Consider the following 23,737-nt stretch of genomic DNA (forward strand, 5'->3'; position numbering starts at 1 on the left):
ACTAACTACCAGTTGATTTTGACGAAGTGCTATAATCCCCTTGAATTTCCCATTGAGACAGTTTGTTTGCCCCCCCTCTTTCTTTTCTTCTTCACCCCCAATGGGCTCCCACCAACACCAGATGTCCACCTTTCATGATATTGTTACTGAAAGACCTTATTGATACACAAGACTAAGTCCCCTTAAAGTGGTTGTAAACCATTACAATCCACTTTTGACTACAGGTAAGCCTATAATAAGGCTTACCTGTAGCTACCCCAGATATCTCCTAAACGTTTATGTCGTTGCTTTAGTTAGTGTGCCGTTACCGGTTGTGTTCAAGTAATGTCATCGCGGCTTTGGCCACTCACAGCGCCAGAACCTGCGATTCCCCGAAGTAACTCCGGGAGTCATGTCGCCTGCCTGAGCAGTGTACGAGGACTGCTCCGGGGGCTTCGATCTAAGGTGTTTTTTTTATAATGAGCTAGTATGCTATTTGATTATGCCTTTATCTTGCAGGTTTTTTTTGTGGGTTTACAACTAGTGATGGACGAACATCTGATGGGACGGTTCGCGAACGCTAACCGCAAACTTTCGCAAATGTCCGCGAACCGCAAGTTTGTGGCGGGCCCCATTGACTTTAATGGCAGGCGAATATTAAAAACCTGCAGGTCATATTTGCAGCCACAAAATACTTACTAGCTGTGCACAAATAGTCCCACAACATGGACACTGACCTACCAGAAGTATTAAGTGAAAAACTGGATACATAAGTAAGTGCCGTCCATTACAGCAAACAACTATGTATTCTGTGGCTGGAGGTACATTAAGCTATTCACCGGATACAGAAGTAAGTGTCGGCCATTACAGGCCCCAAAAATTAGCCCATGGCCACAGGCGTTCACCTGACAGCAAACAACTTTGTATTCTGTGGCTGGTGGTACATTAGGCATTCACCGGATACAGAAGTAAGTGTCGGCCATTACAGGCCCCAAAAATTTGCCCACGGCCACAGGCGTTCACCTGACAGCAAACAACTTTGTATTCTGTGACTGGTGGTACACTAGGCATTCACCGGATACAGAAGTAAGTGTTGGCCATTACAGGCCCCAAAAATTAGCCCATGGCCACAGGCGTTCACCTGACAGCAAACAACTTTGTATTCTGTGACTGGTGGTACACTAGGCATTCACCGGATACAGAAGTAAGTGTCGGCCATTACAGGCCCCAAAAATTAGCCCATGGCCACAGGCGTTCACCTGACAGCAAACAACTTTGTATTATGTGGCTGGTGGTACATTAGGCATTCACTGGATACAGAAGTAAGTGTCAGCCATTACAGGCCAAAAAAATTATCCCACAGGCGTTCACCTGAATTTAAAATGAAACATGGTCTACTGGTCACATGTGTTGAATTCCTCCGAGATTCATGCCTCATTCATTTTTATAAATGTGAGGCAGTCAACACTGTTGTGAGCTACTGTAGGCGAGTGCACTTATCGGTCACGACCTCCCCTGCTGCGCTGAACGTCCTTTCGGACAGGACACTGGACGAGGGGCAAGCCAACAGTTCCCTTGCAAATTGTGCAAGCTCTGGCCAGAGGTCAAGCCTGCCCACCCAGTAGTCCAGGAGTTTATCACTTCTCAGTGCGTCCACATCGGCCGTTAACCCGATGTAGTCGGAAACCTGTCGGTCTATACCAGGCATGACCAAAGTCCGGCCCGGGGGGCAATTGCGGCCCGCGTTCTGGTTTAATGTGGCCCCCTGGTAATTTGGATATATATAACTTTTGTGGCCCCCCAGGGCCACAAAAGATATATACTGTATTTATCAACACTGCCTCGGATGGGACAAGGAGGGGAGCGGGATGAGTGCTGTCAGATTACAAACAGGAGAATCTCCTGTTTACTCTGCGGCATCTGTAATAGGAAGTCCTGTCTCCTGGGCTGCCATTGGATGATCATTCTTTCTATCATAGGAGTCGGGACTTTGTATTAAAGAGGCTGCCGTGTAAACAGGAGATTCTCCTGTATGCAATCTGTTGGCGCTCGTCCCACCCCCCCTCCCTGTCCCATCCGAGGCTGCAGATGGGCATTGATCAGGCTGCACTGATGACAATGGTGAGGCTGCATTCATGGCACTTGTGAGGCTGCATTTATGGCAATGGCGAGGCTGAATTCATGGGCACTGATTAGGCTGCATTCATGGGCACTGACCCTTATTTTGCTTTACATTTCTTAATTAAAAAAACATTTTTTTTTGTCTGAAACCTATTTCCTATTTTTTTGTAATAGGAAAAAAAGCAATCAAAGCATTTTTTTTTAAAAGTGTAAAAAATAAATAAAAAAGGAAAATAAAAAATAAATAAAATTAAAAAATTAAAACGCCCCTCGTGCTCAGAAGCAAACACACACGTAAGTCCCGCCCACATATGTAAGCGTTGTTCAAACCACACATGTGAGGTATCACCGCGTGTGTTAGAGCGTGTGCAACAATTCTAGCACTAGACCTCCTCTGTAACTCTAAACTGGTAACCTGTAAACATTTTCAAAGCGTCGCCTATGGAGATTTTTAAGTAACAAAGTTTGGCGCCATTCCATGAGTGTTCGCAATTTTAAAGCATGACATGTTAGGTATCCATTTACTCGGCCTAACATCATCTTTTATATTTTACAAAAAAATTGGGCTAACTTTACTGTTTTGTTATTTTTTAATTCATGAAATCGTTAAAAATTATTGCGCAAATACCGTGCAAGATAAAAAGTTGCAATGACCGCCATTTTATTCCCTAGGGTGTCTGCTAAAAAAACATATATAATGTTTGGGAGTTCTAAGTAATTTTTTAGCAAAAGAATGATGATTTGTACATGTAGGAGAGAAGTGCCAGAATAGGCCTGGTATGGAGGTGGGTATATGTTATATATTTCTATCCCTTTAAGCAAATTCAAAATTTGATCTGGTATATGTATTATATCCTTTAATTTGTTGGGTGGTATTAAAAGGTTTAAGAATTCCTTGATATATAAAGATACTTTATCTATTTTTTTTTTTTAAACATAACTTATTATTTTAGACAATTTTATTCTTTAAGCTTATTTGTATTTCCATCCTCATATTTAAATGATACTAGGCCTATAGGCTAGAAGGATGTGGAAGGTTGATAATCAGTAGGGTGTATTGGATATGTAATGTATTTTATGGCTTATATTTATATTTGTCATTGATGTATCTTCCACTATTTTAATTTAATTGTATCTTCTTCTTTTATTGAAAATAAACTTAAAACTTGAATAAAAAAAAAAAATATGTTATATTTATCTTTCTAATACTATATTTGTCCTTCCAATGCGAGTATACCTACATCTCGGTGAGATCCATTGCAGTGTGGCATATTGGGGAGATTTGGTTACATAATAAACACATTGGGCCAACAATAGTAGTTGAAGTGAAACAAAGGGTAAGTATCAAAAACTACATACATGTTACATTCTGCCAGTAGCACTAACGCAGTCGTTTTTGTTTGAGTTGCGTTTGAGTTTGAGAGAGTTTAGTCTTTCCTTTAACATCATTTATTACCTGCTGTTCCTGCCAATAGTGACAACACTATTCACTCTCCAATGTTGTCAACCTGTGAACAGGGTAATCTTAATAGATATATCATTGTATATGGAATAAAAGTAAGAGGCTAAAAAAATGGTGACCAACAAGCAAACCTAACTCCAGCTAACATGTTTTAAGCAGTTACAGCAACAGGTTTTTTCTCTTGGGAAAAAAAGAAAAAACTAAACGATGTGAATAAAAGCCCTGGACATAGTTAGCACCTCTGTCAAAGTTATATGGTTTGTCACAAACACTATAATTGCCACTCTTGCTGTTCAGCTTGGCCTGCACATAAACGTTCAGAAAATTATAAATTAAAGTCTGTGAAGTAACATAAGAAATTCTTATGCTGAAAACTATTATAACAGGTAATTACCACATACAGTTAGCAGAATACGGTACAATAATTATTTTGCTATAGTGGTCCATAAATCATTCTTGTTTGTACTTTCCAAAATTCTAAAATAGAAAAACATTCTAAATTGAAAAAATTTTCATCCCCACGCAGATTTCATATTTAAATTTTACAAGAACATTTTAATTTTGTTAAGACCCATTCTTTTGGACTCTGTGAGCATTTGGTAGTGTAGTTTTCCATAACAGACAATTACATTTTAGATACCAGCAGTTTAGTGCAGAGGGACAAAAACATATTTTTAGCGACTCCTATGGATAATTACACAGCGCACATTGCTCTTTGCCCAATGAAACAAAGATCTGGCTGTAGGCTTGGAGAACTCATGCCTAGGTACAGTGTATGTACAATTTATTTTAAATTGACTGCCACATGGATATGCTTATGACAAAATATTTTAAATGATCAGTCCACCCAAAATAAGTGACGTTTTTTTTTAACTGCGCATGCGCCGTCCGTGGGGATATCCCAGTGCGCATACTCGAAATTAACCCGGAACAAGCCAAAGCTCACAACGGTGACGTCATTCTACGCAAATCCCTATTCGCGAACGACTTACGCAAACGACGTAAAAAATTCAAAATTTTACGCGGGAACGACGGCTATACTTAACATTGAGTACGCCACCATATAACAGGTTTAACTATACGCCGGAAAAAGCCGAAAGCAAACGACGTAAACAAAAATGCGCCGGCCGGACGTACGTTCGTGGATCGCCGTAACTAGCTAATTTGCATACTCAACGCGGAATTAGACGGAAACGCCACCTAGCGGCCGCCGAAAAATTGCAGCTTAGATCCGACGGCGTACTAAGACGTACGCCTGTCGGATCTAGCCGAGATGCCGTCGTATCTTGTTTTGAGGATATAAAACAAAGATACGACTCGCAAAATTTTAAATTACGCGGTGTATCAAGAGATACGCCGGCGTAATACCTTTGTGGATCTGCCCCCCATTTATGTAAATATTGTGTGGTGTTGGAAGTAATTTTAATAACACTTCAATCTTTTATTTGCACAGCTTCATTTTATTATTTCTTATCTGCATATGTGTGTATCTCATATTGAGCTGCAGCTGTTTTTCGTTTCTTTACTTGTATTGTTCACCTAGCGCTGTATTTTTCCACATTATTTATGTGTATAAGCTCCTTGGTCTGCTATTTTGTTATGTTTACTTAGTATGGTTTATTTTTTTGGCAGGGTGTTATATTTGATATAATCCAAACTAAACAAAGTGCCTTCACAATATGTATATACGACATGCCATATTTTTTTTTCTAAACAATTTTTTACCTTCTTAACATGTTTTCCCATCATTGTGATACTCTTGCATAACATGAATGCTGATAACTTGTCTAAATGCATGAATAAAAAGACCAACAATCACCCAACAAGGTCACTTGTCTTACTAATATTATTATGCACACTTTCTCGCAATTCAACAGATGATAGTGTAGCATATTGGCATCAGATAATGTCCGCTCATGAAAAAAAATGACTAGAGAATGCATACAGGTTAACTTCATTGAAGTGGGCATGAATCAGGTCTGTTGAGCACTTTCGGTTGAGTGGGAAAGCCAATATAGACCAGAGGAGGCAGTCCTTTAGTAGAGATGGCTCGAATACCCACCAGAACGACGAACCCCATTAAAGTCTATGGGAGCCAAACAGGAAAAATTATATTAGGCTTATATGCAAGTAATTAGCCATAAACTGGGTATGGGGGTCCAGGTACTGCCCTGAGGGAAATGTATCAATGCAGATATTTTTTTTTAAAACAATATTTTTTTCAGGAGCAGTGATTTTAATGATGCTTAAAGTGCAACAATAAAAAAAAAAAAAAATCCTTTAAATATAGTGCCTGGGGTGGTCCCCTTAGTACTTATAAACTATGTACTCCTACCCATTCACCAACAAGTGTCAAAAAGTTATAAAAACACAGAGACAGTTTTTGACAATTCCTTTATTAAAAAAAAAAAAATACTGTATCCCCTGATGTAAATCCATCATAGATCTAGCCGTACACTGCACCCAAAAAAGTATAAAAAAAAAGGTCCGCCTTCATTGGCGGCCAACTGCTGGATGCCTCCTCCACTGTTTGACAGTTCTTATAGGCAAGGGCGGGGGCCACCCACCGATTTCACCTGGTGGCACCACCCCCTTATGATGTTACAGACTGGTGCATGCTGGGTTGGCGGTTGTTCAGGTAGATCTCCACCTCTCAAAGATTGCCTACCCTTGCTTTACTCTGTGTTGCTGGGGAAAAGTGATTGCTGTAAAAACATCCTGTGTGTGTACATGAGCCCTTAGGTTTATTCAACCTAGCACATAAAGCACAGTCATGTCGCTTTACTTAATTTATTTTAATACGCTTGTATAGGCCTAAAATCGCCAGAAAGCATAACTCCATAAACTATAGCTGGGGGGTGCTCTGTGTAGCTAGTTCCACCCTTTTTCTTTATTCTTTAGCCTCCATTTACTACATGTATTGTATTCTGCCAGAGCTAGACACACTATTAGCCAGATTCAGGTAGGGCGCCGCATCTTTAAGGCAGCGTAGCGTATCGTATTTACGCTACGCCGCCTTAAGTCAGAGAGGCAAGTACTGTATTCACAAAGCACTTGCCTCCTAACTTACGGCGGCGTAGCATAAATGGGGCCGGCGTAAGCGCCCCTAATTCAAATGAGGATGGGGGCGTGTTTTATGTAAATTACTCGTGACCCGACGTGATTGACGTTTTTTTACGAACGGCGCATGCGCCGTCCGTGTACATATCCCAGTGTGCATTGCTCCAAAGTACGCCGAAAGGACGTATTGGTTTCGACGTGAATGTAAATTACGTCCAGCCCCATTCACGGACGAGTTACGTGAACAACGTAAAATTTTCAAATTTCAACGCGGGAACGACAGCCATACTTAACATTGGCTATGTTAGGGGGCAGCTTTATCTTTACGCCGGCGTACCTCTTACGGAAACGGCGTATCTTTACTGCGACGGGCACACGTACGTTCGGGAATCGGCGTATCTAGTCATTTACATATTCTACGCTGAACTCAATGAAAGCGCCACCTAGCGGCCAGTGGAAAAATTGCACCCTAAGATACGACGGCGTAGGCCGTCGTATCTTAGCTAGGTTTAAGTGTATCTCAGTTTGAGCATACACTTAAACTTACGACGGCTTAGATTCACAAAGCCGGCGTAACTCTTTGTGAATCCAGCTATATGATTTTTTGACAATCCAATGCTTATCTGTGAAGATCTACACAACTTTTCAATTAAAGTTTTCTATGATCTGTAAGATGTCATTTGTATTGAGTCACTGTCTGCTAATTCTACTGAGACTGTAGGTTATTGCTACCTCACCACAACTTGATCAGTTATGAAGATCACACCTGCAGTGTTTAGATTGGAGTGGCAGAACATAAACATTCAATTTTGATTATGCGGCATAAAAACTTTAAATATTGTACTAACTGTGCTGTGTGCAAAATAAAATTATCACTACTAAAAAAAAACTGACATCTTTCCAAACCTTGTTTTTTCAATCTTCTGGGTTAGCTACTATGAGGCATAGGTACATTCTGCTTATTTTCCTGTGGGATAGCTGGAGTTATGCTGTAGTTCTCCACTCACCTTCCACCATGCCCTGCAGGGAATCTTTTCTAGTTAGTTGCCTAATACAGTGTTTCCCAACTCCAGTCCTCAAGGCACACCAACAGGTCATGTTTTCAGGCTTTCCATTATTTTGCACAGGTGATTTGATCAGTTTCACTGCCTTAGTAATTACCACAGCCGTTTCATCTGAGGGAAATCCTGAAAACATGACCTGTTGGTGTGCCTTGAGGACTGGAGTTGGGAAACACTGGCCTAATAAGAGGAATAAACCACCTTTGAAATTATGTTGCTAATTATCTGAATGAGTGCTTTCTCATGGATGACTGCACAAACTGTGGAAAAGGGTCTGAAATAAATAAATTCAGCAGTGAAGTAGGGTAGTTAGGTAAATATTTTTAATGTAACAAAATAACTTGTCAATTTATATGTACCGTATATACTTGAGTATAAGCCAAGTTTTTTCAGCACATTTTTTTGTGCTTAAAATGCCCCCTTGGCTTATACTTGAGTCACTTTTTTGCACCTGATCTCCCGGACTTTGGGGACCCGGTACCGGCCGGCCTTAGGTCTCCTGGACCCCAAACGTGGCACACATGTAGCCCCACTGTTCCTCTACAGTTTGTTGTCCGGGGGACCTATGGCCGCGGAGCACCAATTGTTCAAACCCCTTCCATAGACTATAAAATGGTAATTTCTCCAGTGAATTTGGGGACCGGGTACCAACCGGTTGTAGGTCCCCTGGACCCCAAACTTGGCACACATATAGCCCCACTCTTCCTCTATAAGTTTCCAAAGTTTGTTGTCTGGGGGACCTAGGGCTGGGGAGCACCGATTTTTCAAATCTGGGCACCCCTTCCATAGACTCTGATGTTAAACATCAGTCTATTCATGGACACATTCATGGACACAGTGAGGCATGGGCACAGTTAGGCATGCACATGGACACAGTGAGGCAAAGTGAGGCACAGTGAGGTATGCAGATGGACACCCTAGGCTTATACTCGAGTCAATACATTTTCCCAGTTTTTTATGGTAAAATACTTGAGTATATACGGCAATATGTTTAAGCATCATACCGGTACATTAAATTGCGCAAATACTGAGTAGGGTAACATCACAAACAAAAGCACCAAGAAATAAATAATCAATTCATATTGCTTGGCAAAAAAAAATCTAATTTCTGTAGTAACTGTGCTGTGTTCAAACATTGCAACAACATCTCCAACTTTCCTATAGATTTCCACATTCATCTAAAAAAAAAATCCAGGCTCCCCCTAAAAAATACAAGGACACATAGCTGTCCATTGATGCAGCGATGTTCTCTCCCAAACCGATTCTTCAATCGCTGTTGGGTGCAGGTGCCGGCATAACAAGTAAGGGTAACAGGTAGTGAAGCCTTGCGGCTTAGTCCCATAGTCTTCTGGGACCTGTAATGTGTCCCAGAAGACTGCAGTGGAAAGAGGCGGGGCAACTACCGGCTCAGGACGCCAGGGTGACCTGAGCCGGAAGTGGGAGCCGGTACCTGTCAAAACAAGGTACCCCCCCAAAAAAGTGCCAAATGTGGCAGTGGAGGGTGCATACAAGTGGAATTTGCACTTTTGGGTGGAGCTTTGCATTAGGCTGAAAGAGTTGCTACTTCTACATTGTTCATCATATATTTCTACTATGGTAACTATTGCCTGCTTATTTTACAGTTCAAAGTTTTGAAATACTGCCAGTCCAAAAAGATGCCAAGGATGGGATTACCATAAGAACTTAAAGTGGATGTAAACCCAATTTTTTTTTATGATGTCAAAATGTATAGTATAATATTTGCCCAGTCTTGCCACAGTCTTGCCACAAAGAGTTAATCCAGCTTTGAGCAATCCTCTTTTCTTTTTTCAGTGAGATAAACGGACAAACAGGAAAAAACTTTTGTCCGTTCTTCCCTCTTGCTGTGAATGACAGGTTATTTACATATCTCATTAGCCTGAGACAGGCATTATTTTTTAATTCCCACCCCCGCTCTTCTGAAGTCATTTGGTTACTTTTCTGGATTTTGACTGGATGTTAGTGATCATAGCAGAATTCAGTGTAAGGAATACACAGGAAAAAATGCATGTTGACAAGGGGAGTGTAGAGGTGGGTGGGGAGTCTACTGACATCACGACTCCACCCACAGAGCTCCAGACAACAGATCCACCCACAGAATCTGCAATTTTTCAGGTCTCATAACAGACAGAGGGGAGACACTTGACAGGTAAGGATGCATGCAGGAGGCATATATATCCTTATAGATCAGCACTATGGCAGTAGTTTAGAAAGGATGAGAGTGGGTTTACATCCACTTTAACTGCTTTTACCGAACCCATTAGTTGTGGCATACTTTATTCAGGAGATTTGGGAATTTAAAATCTTGTTCTAAATAGAATTTACTTTAAAGGTGGCCATTGATGCTTAGTTTTTTTTTTAATGAGCTAGTGGGCTGAATGAAACCCCTCCCAAAAATTCCTCCATTCACACAAATGAGGTGGATTGCCAAATTGATCCAAAGTTTTCCAGTGGACAGACTTCTGTAGTGCAGGGATAGCCACACATTGATGAACCAGCTTAATTTCAATCAGTGTATAGCAAGTGTTACTGTTTGCATCTGTAGCCCACATACTTATTATTTATTGGGTAACTTTAAAAGCTCAATAGAACATTTTTTCATCAGATAAATACAGTACTGCTACATAAAAACAAAAGGTCCTCAAAGTCTTGCGTTCTTTTTTCATTTCAACATGCTGTAGAAAAGGACCCTTGCCCTCTCGGTGGAAGCAGTGGTCTCTATGCATCTGCTTGGTAAAAAAAAAGGCTTTGCACACCATTAGTTTTGATGCGCCAGGAATGAACTTAGCTGATTTAAACTGAAACTCCAGTTGGGGTTTAAAGTCATACTAAAGTCTTGTTTTTTTAATTTTTTTTGTTAAAAATAATAAACATGTAACACTTACCTGCCTTGTGTGGTGGATTTGCACAGAGCACCCAGATCCTCCTCTTCTCGGGTCCCTCTTTGGCTCTCCTGGCCCCCCCCTCCTGAGCAACCAAGCCGCTGCAGCTCTGTGTGTTCATTAAAACACATAGCCCTGGCTAGGCCCCACCCCCTCTCTCTCCTCATTGGCTCACTGACTTTGATTGATAGAAGTGGAAACCAATGGCCTTCTGCTGCTGCCTCTGAAGAGGAGATTCTCGGCCAGCCGAGTCCCTCGTGCAACCTTGCTGGATAGAGATGGGGCTCAGGTAAATTTTAGGGATGCTTTAAGATAAAAAACCTTCTGCCTTTACAAGCACTTGTCAACCGCCCGCCGTCTTTTAAGACTCTGTTATCCTGGGTGGACGTCATATGACGTTGCGCCTTTAAAAACCACTGGGGGGCGCACGCGTGCCCCTGCATGCACGTCACTGAGGACCCGGTGCGCGTGCCTGGTGGCCGCCGGGCACCCGCGATTGCTCAGTAACTGAGCAGGAAAGTGGATCTGTGTGTGTAAACACACAGATTCACGTCCTGTCAGGGAGAGGGGACCGATGGTGTGTCCCTTGTATATAGGGACAACCATCGGTCACCACCCCCAGTCACTCCCCTCCCCCCACTGTAAGAATCACAAATTAGGGAATACATTAACCCCTTCCCCGCCCCCTAGTGTTAACCGCTTCTCTGCCAGTCACATTTATACAGTAATCAATGCATTTTTATAGCAGGGATCGCTGTATAAATGTGAATGGTCCCAAAAATGTGTCAAAAGTTTTCGATGTGTCCGCCGCAATATCGCAGTCACGATAAAAATCGACCGATCGCCGCCATTACTAGTAAAAAATAAATAATAATAAAAATGCTATCAATCTATCCCCTATTTTGTAGACGCTATAACTTTTACGCAAACCAATCAATATACGCTTATTGCAATTTTTTTTACCAAAAATATGTAGAAGAATACATATCAGCCTAAACTGAGGAAAAAATGTGTTTAAAAAAAAAAGGATATTTATTATAGCTAAAAATAAAAAATATTGGGCCAGATTCACATAGAAATGCCCAGGCGCAGCGTATCAGAGATACGCTACACCGCCGTATCTTACCTGGCTCTAAGTCGAATCCTGGAAGATTTTGTGCCGTAAGTTACGGCGGCGTAGTGTATCTCTTGGTGCATAATTCAAATCGGCGGGGAGGGGGTGTGATTCATTTAAATGAAGCGCGTCCCGCGCCGATTGAACTGCACATGCTCCGTTTTGAAAAATCCGGCCGTGCTTTGCACGAAATGACGTCGCAACGACGTCATTTTTTGAACTTAGACGTGACTTAGACATCCCTATTCACGGACGACTTACGCAAAAAAAAAAAATCGAACTTCGACGCGGGAACGGCGGGCAGACTTTAACATGGCAAGTCTATCTATACGCCGCAAAATAGCAGCTTTAACTATACGCCGGGAAAAGCCGACTAGCGACGACGTAAGAGAATGCGACGGCCGCGCGTACCTTCGTGGATCGACGGAAAAAGCTAATTAGCATACCCGAAGAGGAAAACGACGCGAACTCCACCCAGCGGGCGCCAAAGTATTGCACCTACGATCCAAAGGCGTACGAAGCCGTATGCCTGTCGGGTCGAACCCAGAAGCCGTTGTATCTTGGTTTGAGGATTCAAACTAAAGATACGACGTGGCAAATTTGAAAGTACGCCTATCAGTAGATATGCCGGCATACTCGCTCTGTGAATCTGGCCCATTGTGTTTTTTTTTTAAACTTGTCACTCTTTTGTTTATAGCGCAAGAAATAAAAACCGCAGAGGTGATCAAATACCACCAAGAGAAAGCTCTATTTGTGGGGAAAAAATGATAAAAAATTTATTTGGGTACAGTCTTGCATGACCGCGCAATTGTCATTCAAAATGTGACAGCGCTGAAAGCTGAAAATTGGTCTGGGCAGGAAGGGGGTGAAAGTGCCCTGTAGGCAAGTGGTTAAATAACTCTATGCTCTGTCCTAAACTGTTGGGAAGTTAGTTGTGTGAGTCAACCTATCCTTAGTTTTCTCATGATCAGCTATTTTTCCAACCAGGCTGCTAGGAAACTAACATTTTGGGTTTGTTTTGCATAGTAAAACCCTCTCCACTCCAATGAAAGTTTAAACTGATTGGGGTTGAGTCTTATGCCGCGTACAGACGGTCGTTTTTTGTGATGTAAAAAAACTTCGTTTTTCAAACTTCATTTTCAAAAACGACGTAGCATACACACCATCGTTTTTTCCAAAAGCTCTAGCAAAGCGCGGTTACGTTCAGCACGTACGACGGCACTCTGTTCCATTCAAACTCGCGTCCTAACTTGCTTCTGAGAATGCGTGGGTTTAAAAACGTTGTTTTAAACGTCGTTTTAGCTACACACGGTCATTTTTTGTGACACAAAAAACAGCGTTTTGAAAAACGACATAAAAAATTGAAGCATGCTCTAATTTTTTTTTTTGTCGTTTTTCAGAAGACATAAAACGACGTTTTCCCCACACACGGTCATTTTAAATGACGTTTTTAAAAACAACGTTTTTTTTCATCACAAAAAACGACCGTCTGTACGCGACATTAGAATGGAGCACAGTCCGACACTAGCAATGCATCCTCACAGGTTTTTCCCATTTCTTTGTGAAAGTAAAAAACTTCTATTTTTGAACTTGTACATTCTTCCAGTCTCCCTCCAGCAGTGGTATTTATCACTCGTTTTACTGATTGTTTCCATATTTCCTTATCTGCAGCATAGTGTTGTACAATGTCAGCAATCGATAAAAGCAGAAATGTCAACGTTAAAATGTTACTGCTTAACAGCTAATACAACAGACGGAGAATGTAACTGTAGCTTCTAAAAAAAGCCCCTGAAATCTTTCCAAAGCTTGAGTTTTCAATCTACTGAGATAGCTGATATGGGGTATTACTCTAATCAGATACAATCTGCTTATTTCCCTTGGGAATTGCTGGAGTTCTGTTATAGTTCTCCACTTACTTTCCACCATGGTCACAGGGAATCTTATCTAGTCACCAGATAAGGGCATCATACCGTCTTCTAAATGATGTTGCTAAATAACTGATCAAGTGCTTTCTCATGAATGGCTTCACATACAGTGGACAAGGGTGCACGTTAACCGCTTGCCGACTGCCTCACATAGATATACGTCGGTAGAATGACACGGGCAGGCAAAGCAACGTGTATATACGTTTTTTGAATCTGCCGCCTAGCGTGCGTGCGTGCGCTGCCGTGCTCTCTGTGACCATGTCCGCGGGACCTGCGGACTCGATGTCCACCGGTGTCCCGTGATCAGGTCACAGAAAAGCAGAACAGGGGGATGCCTTTGTAAACAAGGCATCTCCATGTTCTGCCTAGTGGCAGGACACTGATCATCTGCTCCCTCTCATCGGGAGCAGTGATCAGTTTTGTGTCACAGTAAGCCCCGCCCCCACACAGTTAGAATCACTCCCTAGGACACACTTAATACCTTCCCGCCCCCTACTGGTTAACCCCTTCACTGCAAATGTCATTTACACAGCATCAGTGCATTTTTACAGCACCGATCGCTGTATAAATGACAATGGTCCCAAAAGAGCGTCAAAAGTGTCCGATGTGTCTGCCATAATGTTGCAGTTACAATAAAAATCGCAGATTGCCACCATAATTATTAAAAAAAAGGCGGGAGTTAAGAAACGGAGCATGCGCAGTAGGTCCGGCGCGGGAGCGCGCCTAATTTAAATGGCACACGCCCATTGGCCTGCCGGCGTAGATTTCATCGCAAGTGCTTGGTGAATCAGGCACTTGCGATGAAAAATTGCGGCGGTGTAACGTATCTAGGATACGTTACGCCGCGATTCTACGTGAATCTGGCCCTTAGTATCTAATGATAATATGTTATTGCACCAAATATTGAGAAAGCGGAGGGTGATTATGGAAATGATAAAGGCCTCAGTACTCATACATAATAATGGATAACCTGTATTTTCATGTTTGTACAACCATTCCTTTAATGGTAATATTTTACCTTTCATAAATGTGGGTGAGACTGGTAGAGGAAAGAAAAGCTGATCATTGTAAGCACTCCTGTCAGTGGTAAATGGTTTGTCTCAACACTCTCATTACAACATTTGCATGAGAGCATGAGACTTACTGGCAGGATCTCCAGGTGAAAAAAAAGGACAAAAAGCCTAGAGAAGAAAACAAATGCAGCCATAACATCTAATGCCGCGTACACACGATCATTTTTCAGCATGAAAAAAAACGTAGTTTTTCCAACTTTATCATTAAAACGACGTTGCCCACACACCATCGTTTTTAAAAAATGATCTAGCAAAGCGCGGTGACGTACAACACGTACAACGGCACTATAAAGTTCTATTCGCCTTTGGGCTGCTTTAGCTGATTCTGTTTTAGTAAAAGACGATTTGCGCTTTTTTGTCTGTTACAGCGTGATGAATGTGCTTACTCCATTATGAACGGTTGTTTTACCAGAACGAGCGCTCCCGTCTCATAACTTGCTTCTGAGCATGCGCGGGTATTTAACATCGTTTTAGCCCCCACACGATCATTTTTTACAACCCGAAAAACGACATAGTTTAAAACGACGTTAAAAAATGCAGCATGTTCGAAAAATGTTTTTTGTCGTTTTTCAGAAAAATGATGTGAAGCCCACACACGATCATTTAAAACAGGGATCCTCAAACTACGGCCCTCCAGCTGTTGCGGAACTACACATCCGATGAGGCTTTGTAAAACTTTGACATTCACAGACATGACTGGGCATGATGGGAATTGTAATTCCTGAACAACTGGCGGGCCATAGTTTGAAGACCCATGATTTAAAATGACTTTTTTTAAAACAATGTTTTTTTCATGCCGAAAAATGATCGTGTGTACGCGGCATTAGAATTAGTAAGCTGCAATATAATTGTTTTGCTTTTGGGTTTAATACCAGTTTATTTAGGCAAAGTGAGTTTAATAAATACGTTGTTCACTTCGATCAACCAAACATCCTGTTGAGTTTTCTTTTTCTTGTAAATTGCCACATTTGTTTTGATAATTAAAAAAAAGGTCCACTTTATTCACTTTGCAAAACAATCTTTTATTTCAATAGGTGAAAAACCATTACACAAAGTCACCCCATAATATGAGAGTCTGATGGATATTTGTGAGCTGCTGATTAAATATACTGCTGCTTACAAAGAAATGAGATAAAGGATTTTTCCCACTGTACTAAGGAAAATATTTTCCCAGTTCTGTTTCCCATTTAACTCTGGCCTGCGCTTTTTTGAAACAAAGTCGGCTTTTAATAACGTTAAATAAACAGAAATTCCCTTAGTGGCCACATATTAATACTTTTAATGGACTGTAATATTTCTTGACTAAATTCCACAATGACACTATAATACAGGGATTTGCCCACCCGGTATTAGAAAATCTAAATAGACGCACAGGGTTGGTTTTCTACAGCAATAGCAAAGTAAATGTTCACTTAGCCTAGTAAATAAGCTGTGCTTACGTTGAATAACCAATAATCTGCAATTGAAATTAGGGAAATAAACGTATGCTAGCATGTGATTGGAAGACTAAAGTGATCATAGCGTTAAGTTGCTTACTAAGCTCAGCTAATAATTACTTTACTAAGTAACCACACTATACTCTTTTACTAATGATCTACTAAAATAATACTACTGTATTGACAAAACTTTTGATTTTAAAGCGGATGTCCGCTGAAAAAAAAAATTAAAAGCCAGCAGCTACAAATACTGCAGCTGTTGACTTTTAATATTAGGACACTTACTTGTCCTGGAGTCCAGCGCCGTCCGCGATCGCTCGTCACTCTGCTGCCCCCCCCCGCCATCCTCGATGAGGCTCCGGCTTCACTGCCCGGTTCCCTACGGCGCATGCGCGAGTCGCACTACGCCTGCCAATTGGCTCCCGCTGTGTACTGGGAGCCGAGTATACTCAGAATACAACGAGGGGGGGGGGGGGGCGGGAGGTGACGTCATGCCCGCAGTCTGCCCGAGACTGTGTGGCCGGAAGTGGGTGCAAATACCTGTCTTTAGACAGGTATCTGCACCCCCCTCCCCCTGAAAGGTGTCAAATCTGACACCGGAGGGGGGAGGGTTCCGATCAGCGGGAGTTCCACTTTAGGGTGGAGCTCCGCTTTAAGTTTGGAAAAAAGTGATAAAATATAGAGAAAATTATGTGATGCTGACAGTAAATTATATGCATACAGAAGAATATTATTCAGAAATGACTATTACTATTTTAATTTTTGATTATGTAAATATTGCGTTAAATGTTTTTATTGGGATTAATAGGGGAAATTACAGTTATTTTCAATTTGGAAAATATGGCATTTCTAAACATGCATACTATCTGCTTTCTGTCTTTATGTCATTCATTATGGCTAAAGCTTCAATGTACAGTCCATCCCCGCAAAGTCGCAGTTCCGAGCTCGCGGCCTCATTTGTTCACGGATTTTTCCTTAGAATCGAACAATCATTGCTCACAGAAATATCCTCCGCAATTTTGTGATGACTTTTTTTTCGTGGCAATATATAATTTTTCATGTGTTTTAATGCTAAATTCATAAGAACAATATAATTACTAATTCTGGGGGGCATATTTAGGGTTTAAACTATAAAAATAGGCATTTCTAGGTATTTTTTTGACCACATCCAAAATTAAATTTTTTTCACAATTTGCGGGTGCTCTAGGAACATAACTCCCACAAAATTCAGGAGTCGACTGTATAGCTAAATTGTAGGCGAGGGATAAACTTTTATGAGAATTGTATAGGGTGGATAGGGTAGCTTTTAGGAAAGTGGTAGGTTCTAGGCAATTACAAATGGATGGATAAAATGAACTGTGCATCACTTTACACCTAGGCCGCGTACACACTACCGGTCCAAACCAATGAAAACGGACTGAAGTTCAGTTTCATCGGTCCAAACCGACCGTGTGTATGGCCCATCGGTCTGTTGTCCTTCGGACAAAAATGAGAGAACTTGCTTTAAAATCGAACCGATGGACGGCTGACCATCGGTCAAAACCGATGGTTAGTACACAAAAGCATCAGTTCAAAACCAGAATCAGAATCAAGTTGACGCATGCTTGGAAGCATTGAACTTCGTTTTTTTCAGCACGTCATGTGTTTTACGTCACCGTGTTCTCATCCGATCGTTTTTTGAACTGATGGTGTGTACGCACATCAGACCATCAGTCTGCTTCAGCGGTGAGCCGATGAAAACGGTTCGTCGGACCACTCTCATCGGATGGACCGGTCGTGTGTACACGGCCTAAGTGTTTTTCAACATTTGCCTCTAACTAACAATGTTAAAAACACAAGACTTTGGATTTCTAAAGCTCTTTCTTTAGATATTATCGCAAAAATTTGCTTTAGAACGTGGAAAACTTGCTTTTTTATTTTAAGTTACTAAAAGTTCTAATTTTGATAACATTGTTTTGCCTTATCTGTTGAGTATTTACCGCTAGGATTTATTCCTGGCTAACAGAGTACATCTTTGCTTTCTTCAATATTAGCCTATTAGCTGGGCATTAGCTTTTATAAGATGTATGTGTACAGCAAACTTTTCCAGAGCATTTACAATGCTACCAGCCAGCCTCGTTGAAGACTTTCAGCTCTGGTTTAGAGAAACAATCTTAAAGGGGTTGTAAACCCTTGTGTTTTTTCACCTTAATGCATCCTATGCATTAAGGTGAAAAATTTTCTGGTAGTGACCGGCCCCCAGCCCCCCTTTTAACTCACCTGAGCCCTGGAATTTCCCTCAGCGGAGATGCGATCTTCCTCTGCCTGGCGTTCTTGACTCCTAATTGTTAATCAAATCCAATGACGTGGGCGCTGGGGGGCAGGGCTGAGTCCTAGATTCAGCGTATATGTAGGACTGCTAGACTCTGGAGCACACCCGCAAGGTAACCCCCCATGAGAGCGCTTCTCCTGGGGGGTTATACGATGCGGGGAGAAGTCGTGAGAGCCGCAGAGGGACCCCAGAAGCCGAGGATCGGGGGCCACTCTGTGCAAAACGAACTGCACAGTGGAGGTAAGTATGACATGTTTTTTATTTAAAACAAAAAACCAAGGCTTACAATCATTTTAATTGCATGCTATCATGCAAGGCTAGTAGCAGCTTCGGTAAGCTGGTAAACTACTTTAAAACTACTTATCATTTGATTAAGGACCAATATGCTACAGTACAATTAATGCACACAATTTAAAGCACCTTATGTCACATGCTAATGTGCATTGCATAATGGTAGCCAATTTATATGAATGAAGTTCTTAAAGCGGGGGTTCACCCTATCAACGAAAAAAATTTTTTTTTTTCTTTTACCATAAAATCAGGCATTGTAGCGCGAGCTACAGTATGCCTGTCCCGAATTTTTTACCCCCGTACTCACCTTGTACTCGTAGATCGAAGATACCGGGGAATGGGCGTGCCTATGGAGACGGAGGATGATTGACGGCCGGCCCTGGCACGTCACGCGTCTCCGGAAATAGCCGAAATAGGCTTGGCTCTTCACGACGCCTGCACATAGCCTGTGCGCAGGCGCCGTGAAGAGCCGAGACCTACTCCGGCTGTCTTCGGGGAGAGTGACGTGCCAGGGCCGGCCGTCAATCATCCTCCCTCTCCATAGGCACGCCCATTCCCCGCGGGAGCCGAAATCTACGATGTCCGATTACAAGGTGAGTCCGGGGTTAAAAAAATCGGGACAGGCATACTGTAGCTCGCGCTACAATGCCTGTCTCGATGGTAAAATCAAGCCAGTGAGGGTGAACTACCGCTTTAATGTATTCCTAATATAACGGGCCAAAAAGCGATCATGCAACATTTTTAGCAGCACAATGCACTGCAATTTATGGTAATGCATTACCACACATTGTGGTGCGGTGCATTGCACCTGCGCTATGACGGGAGCATTGGGGTAGCATTAAAATGTATTGGCAAAAACCTGTTTGGGTAAAGCTAATATAATGCAGCTCACCAGAATGCATGGACCCTAAAGGATTCTTAAAGCGGTAGTAAAGCTAAAGCTAAACATGCACCATTTAGGAGATATTCACCCTGGATGCAGTCGTGATATCAGAGCTCCATGCTGGAACTGAGGACTCCTGCCTGCATGTGCGAGAGTAACGTCATCGCATCTCCGGCCAATCCCATAGTCGGAGGGCGTGAACCCTGAAGAAATGCTGGGGAAGATGTCAGTCCTGCCAGTGGTGACAGCGTGCCGCTGGAAGGCTTTGTTCCAGGGTAAGTATTTAATAATGTTCTAGTATACGATGCATGCAGGTTTGTTTATTTTTTGTCCCGCTTTAAGATTGCTGAGGGTTGCTTTACAAGCTTGCACACAGCTGCCTGAAGCTTGCTGAAAACTTTGTAAATGCTTTGAGAAAGTTTGCTGTACACACTACTGTCATACAAACTGATGTTTGTGTGTATAAGACCTTAAAGCTAAACTTATGGGTAGATTTATTCTCAAATTTACCAAACATAAGGCATTCTGTGATTGGACAAGGGACAGTCCTGTTGTTCATCCACTCCTGCTCTCCCATGTCCAATTACAGAATGCCTTATATTTTGTGAATAGACTACAAGACATTTTATAATTTGGTGAGGAAGGGGAGCTGCATTTTACAAGACTCGTGTCACCGCAGCAGAGCCTGGAAAATCAAAGCTGAGTAAACCTTTTATGGAGATAACTAAGAATTCCCAGCATCCCTTTGGATTTAATACTAAAGAGGTCCAATCTAAAGCAAAAAAAGTTTTTTTTTCTAGAGTTTGGATTTACAGTGAACCTGTCAGAAAGCAAAATACTTACAGTATCTCACAAAAGTGAGTACACCTCTCACATTTTTGTAAATTTCTTTTTATGTGACAACACTAAAGAAATTACACTTTCCTACAATGTAAAGTAGTGAGTGTACAGCTTGTATAACAGTGTAAATTGGCTGTTCCCTCAAAATAACTCCAAATTGGGCCCAATTAGCCATTTTACTTCCCTGATGTCATGTGACTCATTAGTGTTACAAGGTCCCAGGTGTGAATGGGGAGCAAGTGTGTTAAATTTCAAGTTATCACTCTCAGGCCCCGTACATACGGCCGAGAAACTCGATGAGCAAAACACATAGTTTTGCTCGTCGAGTTTCTTGTGAAGCCGCCGAGGATCTCGGCGGGCCAACTTTTCCCATTGAGGAACAAGGAAATAGAGAACATGTTCTCTGGCTGAATGAGTTTCTGGCTGAATTCTGCCGAGAAACTCGGTCGTGTGTACCGGGCCTCATTCTCTCATACTGGTCACTGGAAGTTCAACATGGAACCTCATGACAAAGAACTCCCTGAGGATCTGAAAAGAAGAATTGTTGCTCTACATAAAGACGGCCTAGGCTATAAGAAGATTGCCAATATCCTGTAACTGAGATGCAGCACGATGGCCAAGACCATACAGTGGTTTAACAGGACAGATTCCACTTAGAACAGGCCTCGCCATGGTTGACCAAGAAAGTTAAGTGCACATGCTCAGCGTCATATCCAGAGGTTGTCTTTGGTAAATAGAGGTATGAGTGCTGCCAGCATTGCTTCAGAGGTTAAAGGGTGGGGGGTCAGCTTGTCAGTGCTCAGACCATACACCACACACTGCATAAAATTGGTCTGCATGGCTGTCGTCCCAGAAGTACGCCTCTTCTAAAGATGATGCACAAGGAAGCCCGAAAACAGTTTGCTGAAGACAAGCAGACTAAGGACATGGATTACTGGAACCATGACCTGTGGTCTGATGAGACCAAGATAAACGTATTATTTAATATGGTGTCAAGGGTTTTTGACGGCAACCAGGTAAGGAGTACAAAGACAAGTGTGTCTAGCCACAGTCAAGCATGGTGGTGGGAATGTAATGGTATGGGGATGCATGAGTGCTACCGTCACTGGGGAGATACAGTTCATTGAGGGAACCATGAATGTCAACATGTACTGTGATACACTGAAGCGTGAGGCAATTACTGGATTACAGGTTTCGTTATCCTGTAAAAGCATATGAACTATTCTGACTTTTTTTGTACTTATGGACCTGTAGACAATATTATACAGTATGTTAATTATCATGACCTTACCTGTCAACAGCTATGGCAAGTAGAGCGTTTGTAGAGACATAAAGTGATACAGTTCTGAGATAATTGACGGATGCACAGAGGATATGTCCATGTTCCCAAGACAGCTGTTTTACAACATAATAGTCCATCTCAAAAGGACAGCAGACTATGGCTACGATAAAATCAGAAATGGCCAGATTGGCAATTAGCAGGTTGGTTAAATTCCTGAGCTTTTTGTATCTGACAAGTGCTGCAATGAAAATAAAGTTCCCAATGCCACAAATGAGCATAATACAAATAAGAGCCACTCCGATTACTATTTTTGCAGCGTAAAATGTTCTTGTTTTGGTTACATCTTCATCATCACTAAGTTCATAATCACTGTAGGTATAGTTTAAGGGAAAAGCATAGTTTCTTGAGAAGAATTCTTCACTTTGGATGTAGTTTGCTGCCACTTTGTTGTAGTCCATGTTTGGAGACCAACTGAGCTGCTTATATAAGAACTTGTTGAAGGGACACAAGTACTTGTCTGTTCTGATCAGTGATACTTAGTAAACAGTTGACTCTTGAAAAGCCAAGACATTTATAAGTTAATATAATTTGAGAAATAATAAAATTGTTTTCTGATCCAGTTCTGATCTGCAACAAAATATGTAAATGATCAGATAATTACACCTACAACCTCAAATCTTACAATGATAGTCAATGGCAATGAATTACCACTGACAGAAAGCTACACCATTCCTCAAATGTATTGTGGTAGTTTAAAAAAATATATTCCAAGTAATAGATAAAACATACTTCAGTTTTTTTTTATTCACAGAAATGTATCTTAACATTAAGCAGCCCGCTTAAACTCACAACAGTGTTTAAAGTAGAACTGCCAGTTCTGTAATCTGATATGGGCTTACAGCAGAGAGCACAGGCTGGAAATTACTACTGGAATCATTAAATAATAGTTCAAAGAACAGGCAGTAGGTGTGGTAGGGTGGTAAGCTGGATTTCACCATCAGGGCAATAGATGTAAACCCAGGGCCTTTACGGTCAAAAACATTTTTTTTTCGACACCACTCATGAATTGACATCGTCAGGGGCGCGGCCAGACGTGCACTGCAGTGCGTTATAAATGGGACAACAAGCTCACAGCCAACCATCCAGAAGTCACCTCAATAAACAGAGCAGACCATCCACTTGCCGAATATATGCAAAAATGCATTCTAACCAGCAGGATGCCAATCCAGTACACCAAACCGAACGGACATTCCACTGCCTGGATATCCTATCCACAGCAGTAATAACACTGCCGCAATTAAGCGGAAAATAGATTAGATTAACAACACTACCATAATAAAGAGAAATGCAACTAGATGTAAACTGAAGACATAATTGCATATAACCTCTAAATTAAATAGAGAATCAAATGAATGAATCTAAAAAAACACAACATGATTATTGCAGATATAAATAATTACATAAAAAGCTCAGTGGGCCGAAAGACGGCGCCATCTTGTGGGGTAACCTAAACAACAAAATTAATTAAACATCACATCCTAGTACAAAAAGAGACCCTGGTCGAATACATATAAAATTATGATTCAATTAAAACGCAAATTGTTTAATTATGCGTTATTAATAAATGCGTTCATATCCCGTTCGTCATTGATGCCGAATGGACTATAGGTCTCGGCCTTGTATAACCACTCTGTCTCGAGCCTAGAGACTCATAGTGTTTTGATATACTGCGTACAGGGTAGCCATTTTTAATGTTAGTCACATGCTCTTTCAATCTTACCTGGAGCATGCAAGTAGTGCGACCAATGTATTCTAAACCACACAGACACCTTAGAAGGTTTAGTGGTGCAAGTGATGAAGGGTTTTATAGGGAAGTGTTCACCGGTAGAGTTAGACTGGAAGGTATCCGTCTTTCTTCTACCCTGCAAATTGATTCTGCAAACTGAGCATTTTCTGCATGGGAAGAAGCCCCCCATGTTATGAAAAAAAGACACCCTTT

At 41.6% G+C, this 23,737-nt stretch overlaps 1 protein-coding gene across 1 annotated transcript in view; it reads right to left on the bottom strand.

The window, feature by feature from the left end:
- PROKR1 (prokineticin receptor 1) overlaps positions 1-23,737 on the bottom strand; it is a 48,656-nt gene that overhangs the window by 13,203 nt on the left and 11,716 nt on the right. Inside the window, exon 2 of the mRNA XM_040351268.1 lies at positions 21,748-22,365. Coding sequence (XP_040207202.1) covers positions 21,748-22,196 — 449 coding nt within the window. The 5' untranslated portion in view covers positions 22,197-22,365. The remainder of the gene's footprint in view (positions 1-21,747; positions 22,366-23,737) is intronic.

The sequence above is a fragment of the Rana temporaria genome, chromosome 4 (genome assembly GCF_905171775.1).
Source record: "Rana temporaria chromosome 4, aRanTem1.1, whole genome shotgun sequence".
Lineage (NCBI taxonomy): Eukaryota > Metazoa > Chordata > Amphibia > Anura > Ranidae > Rana > Rana temporaria.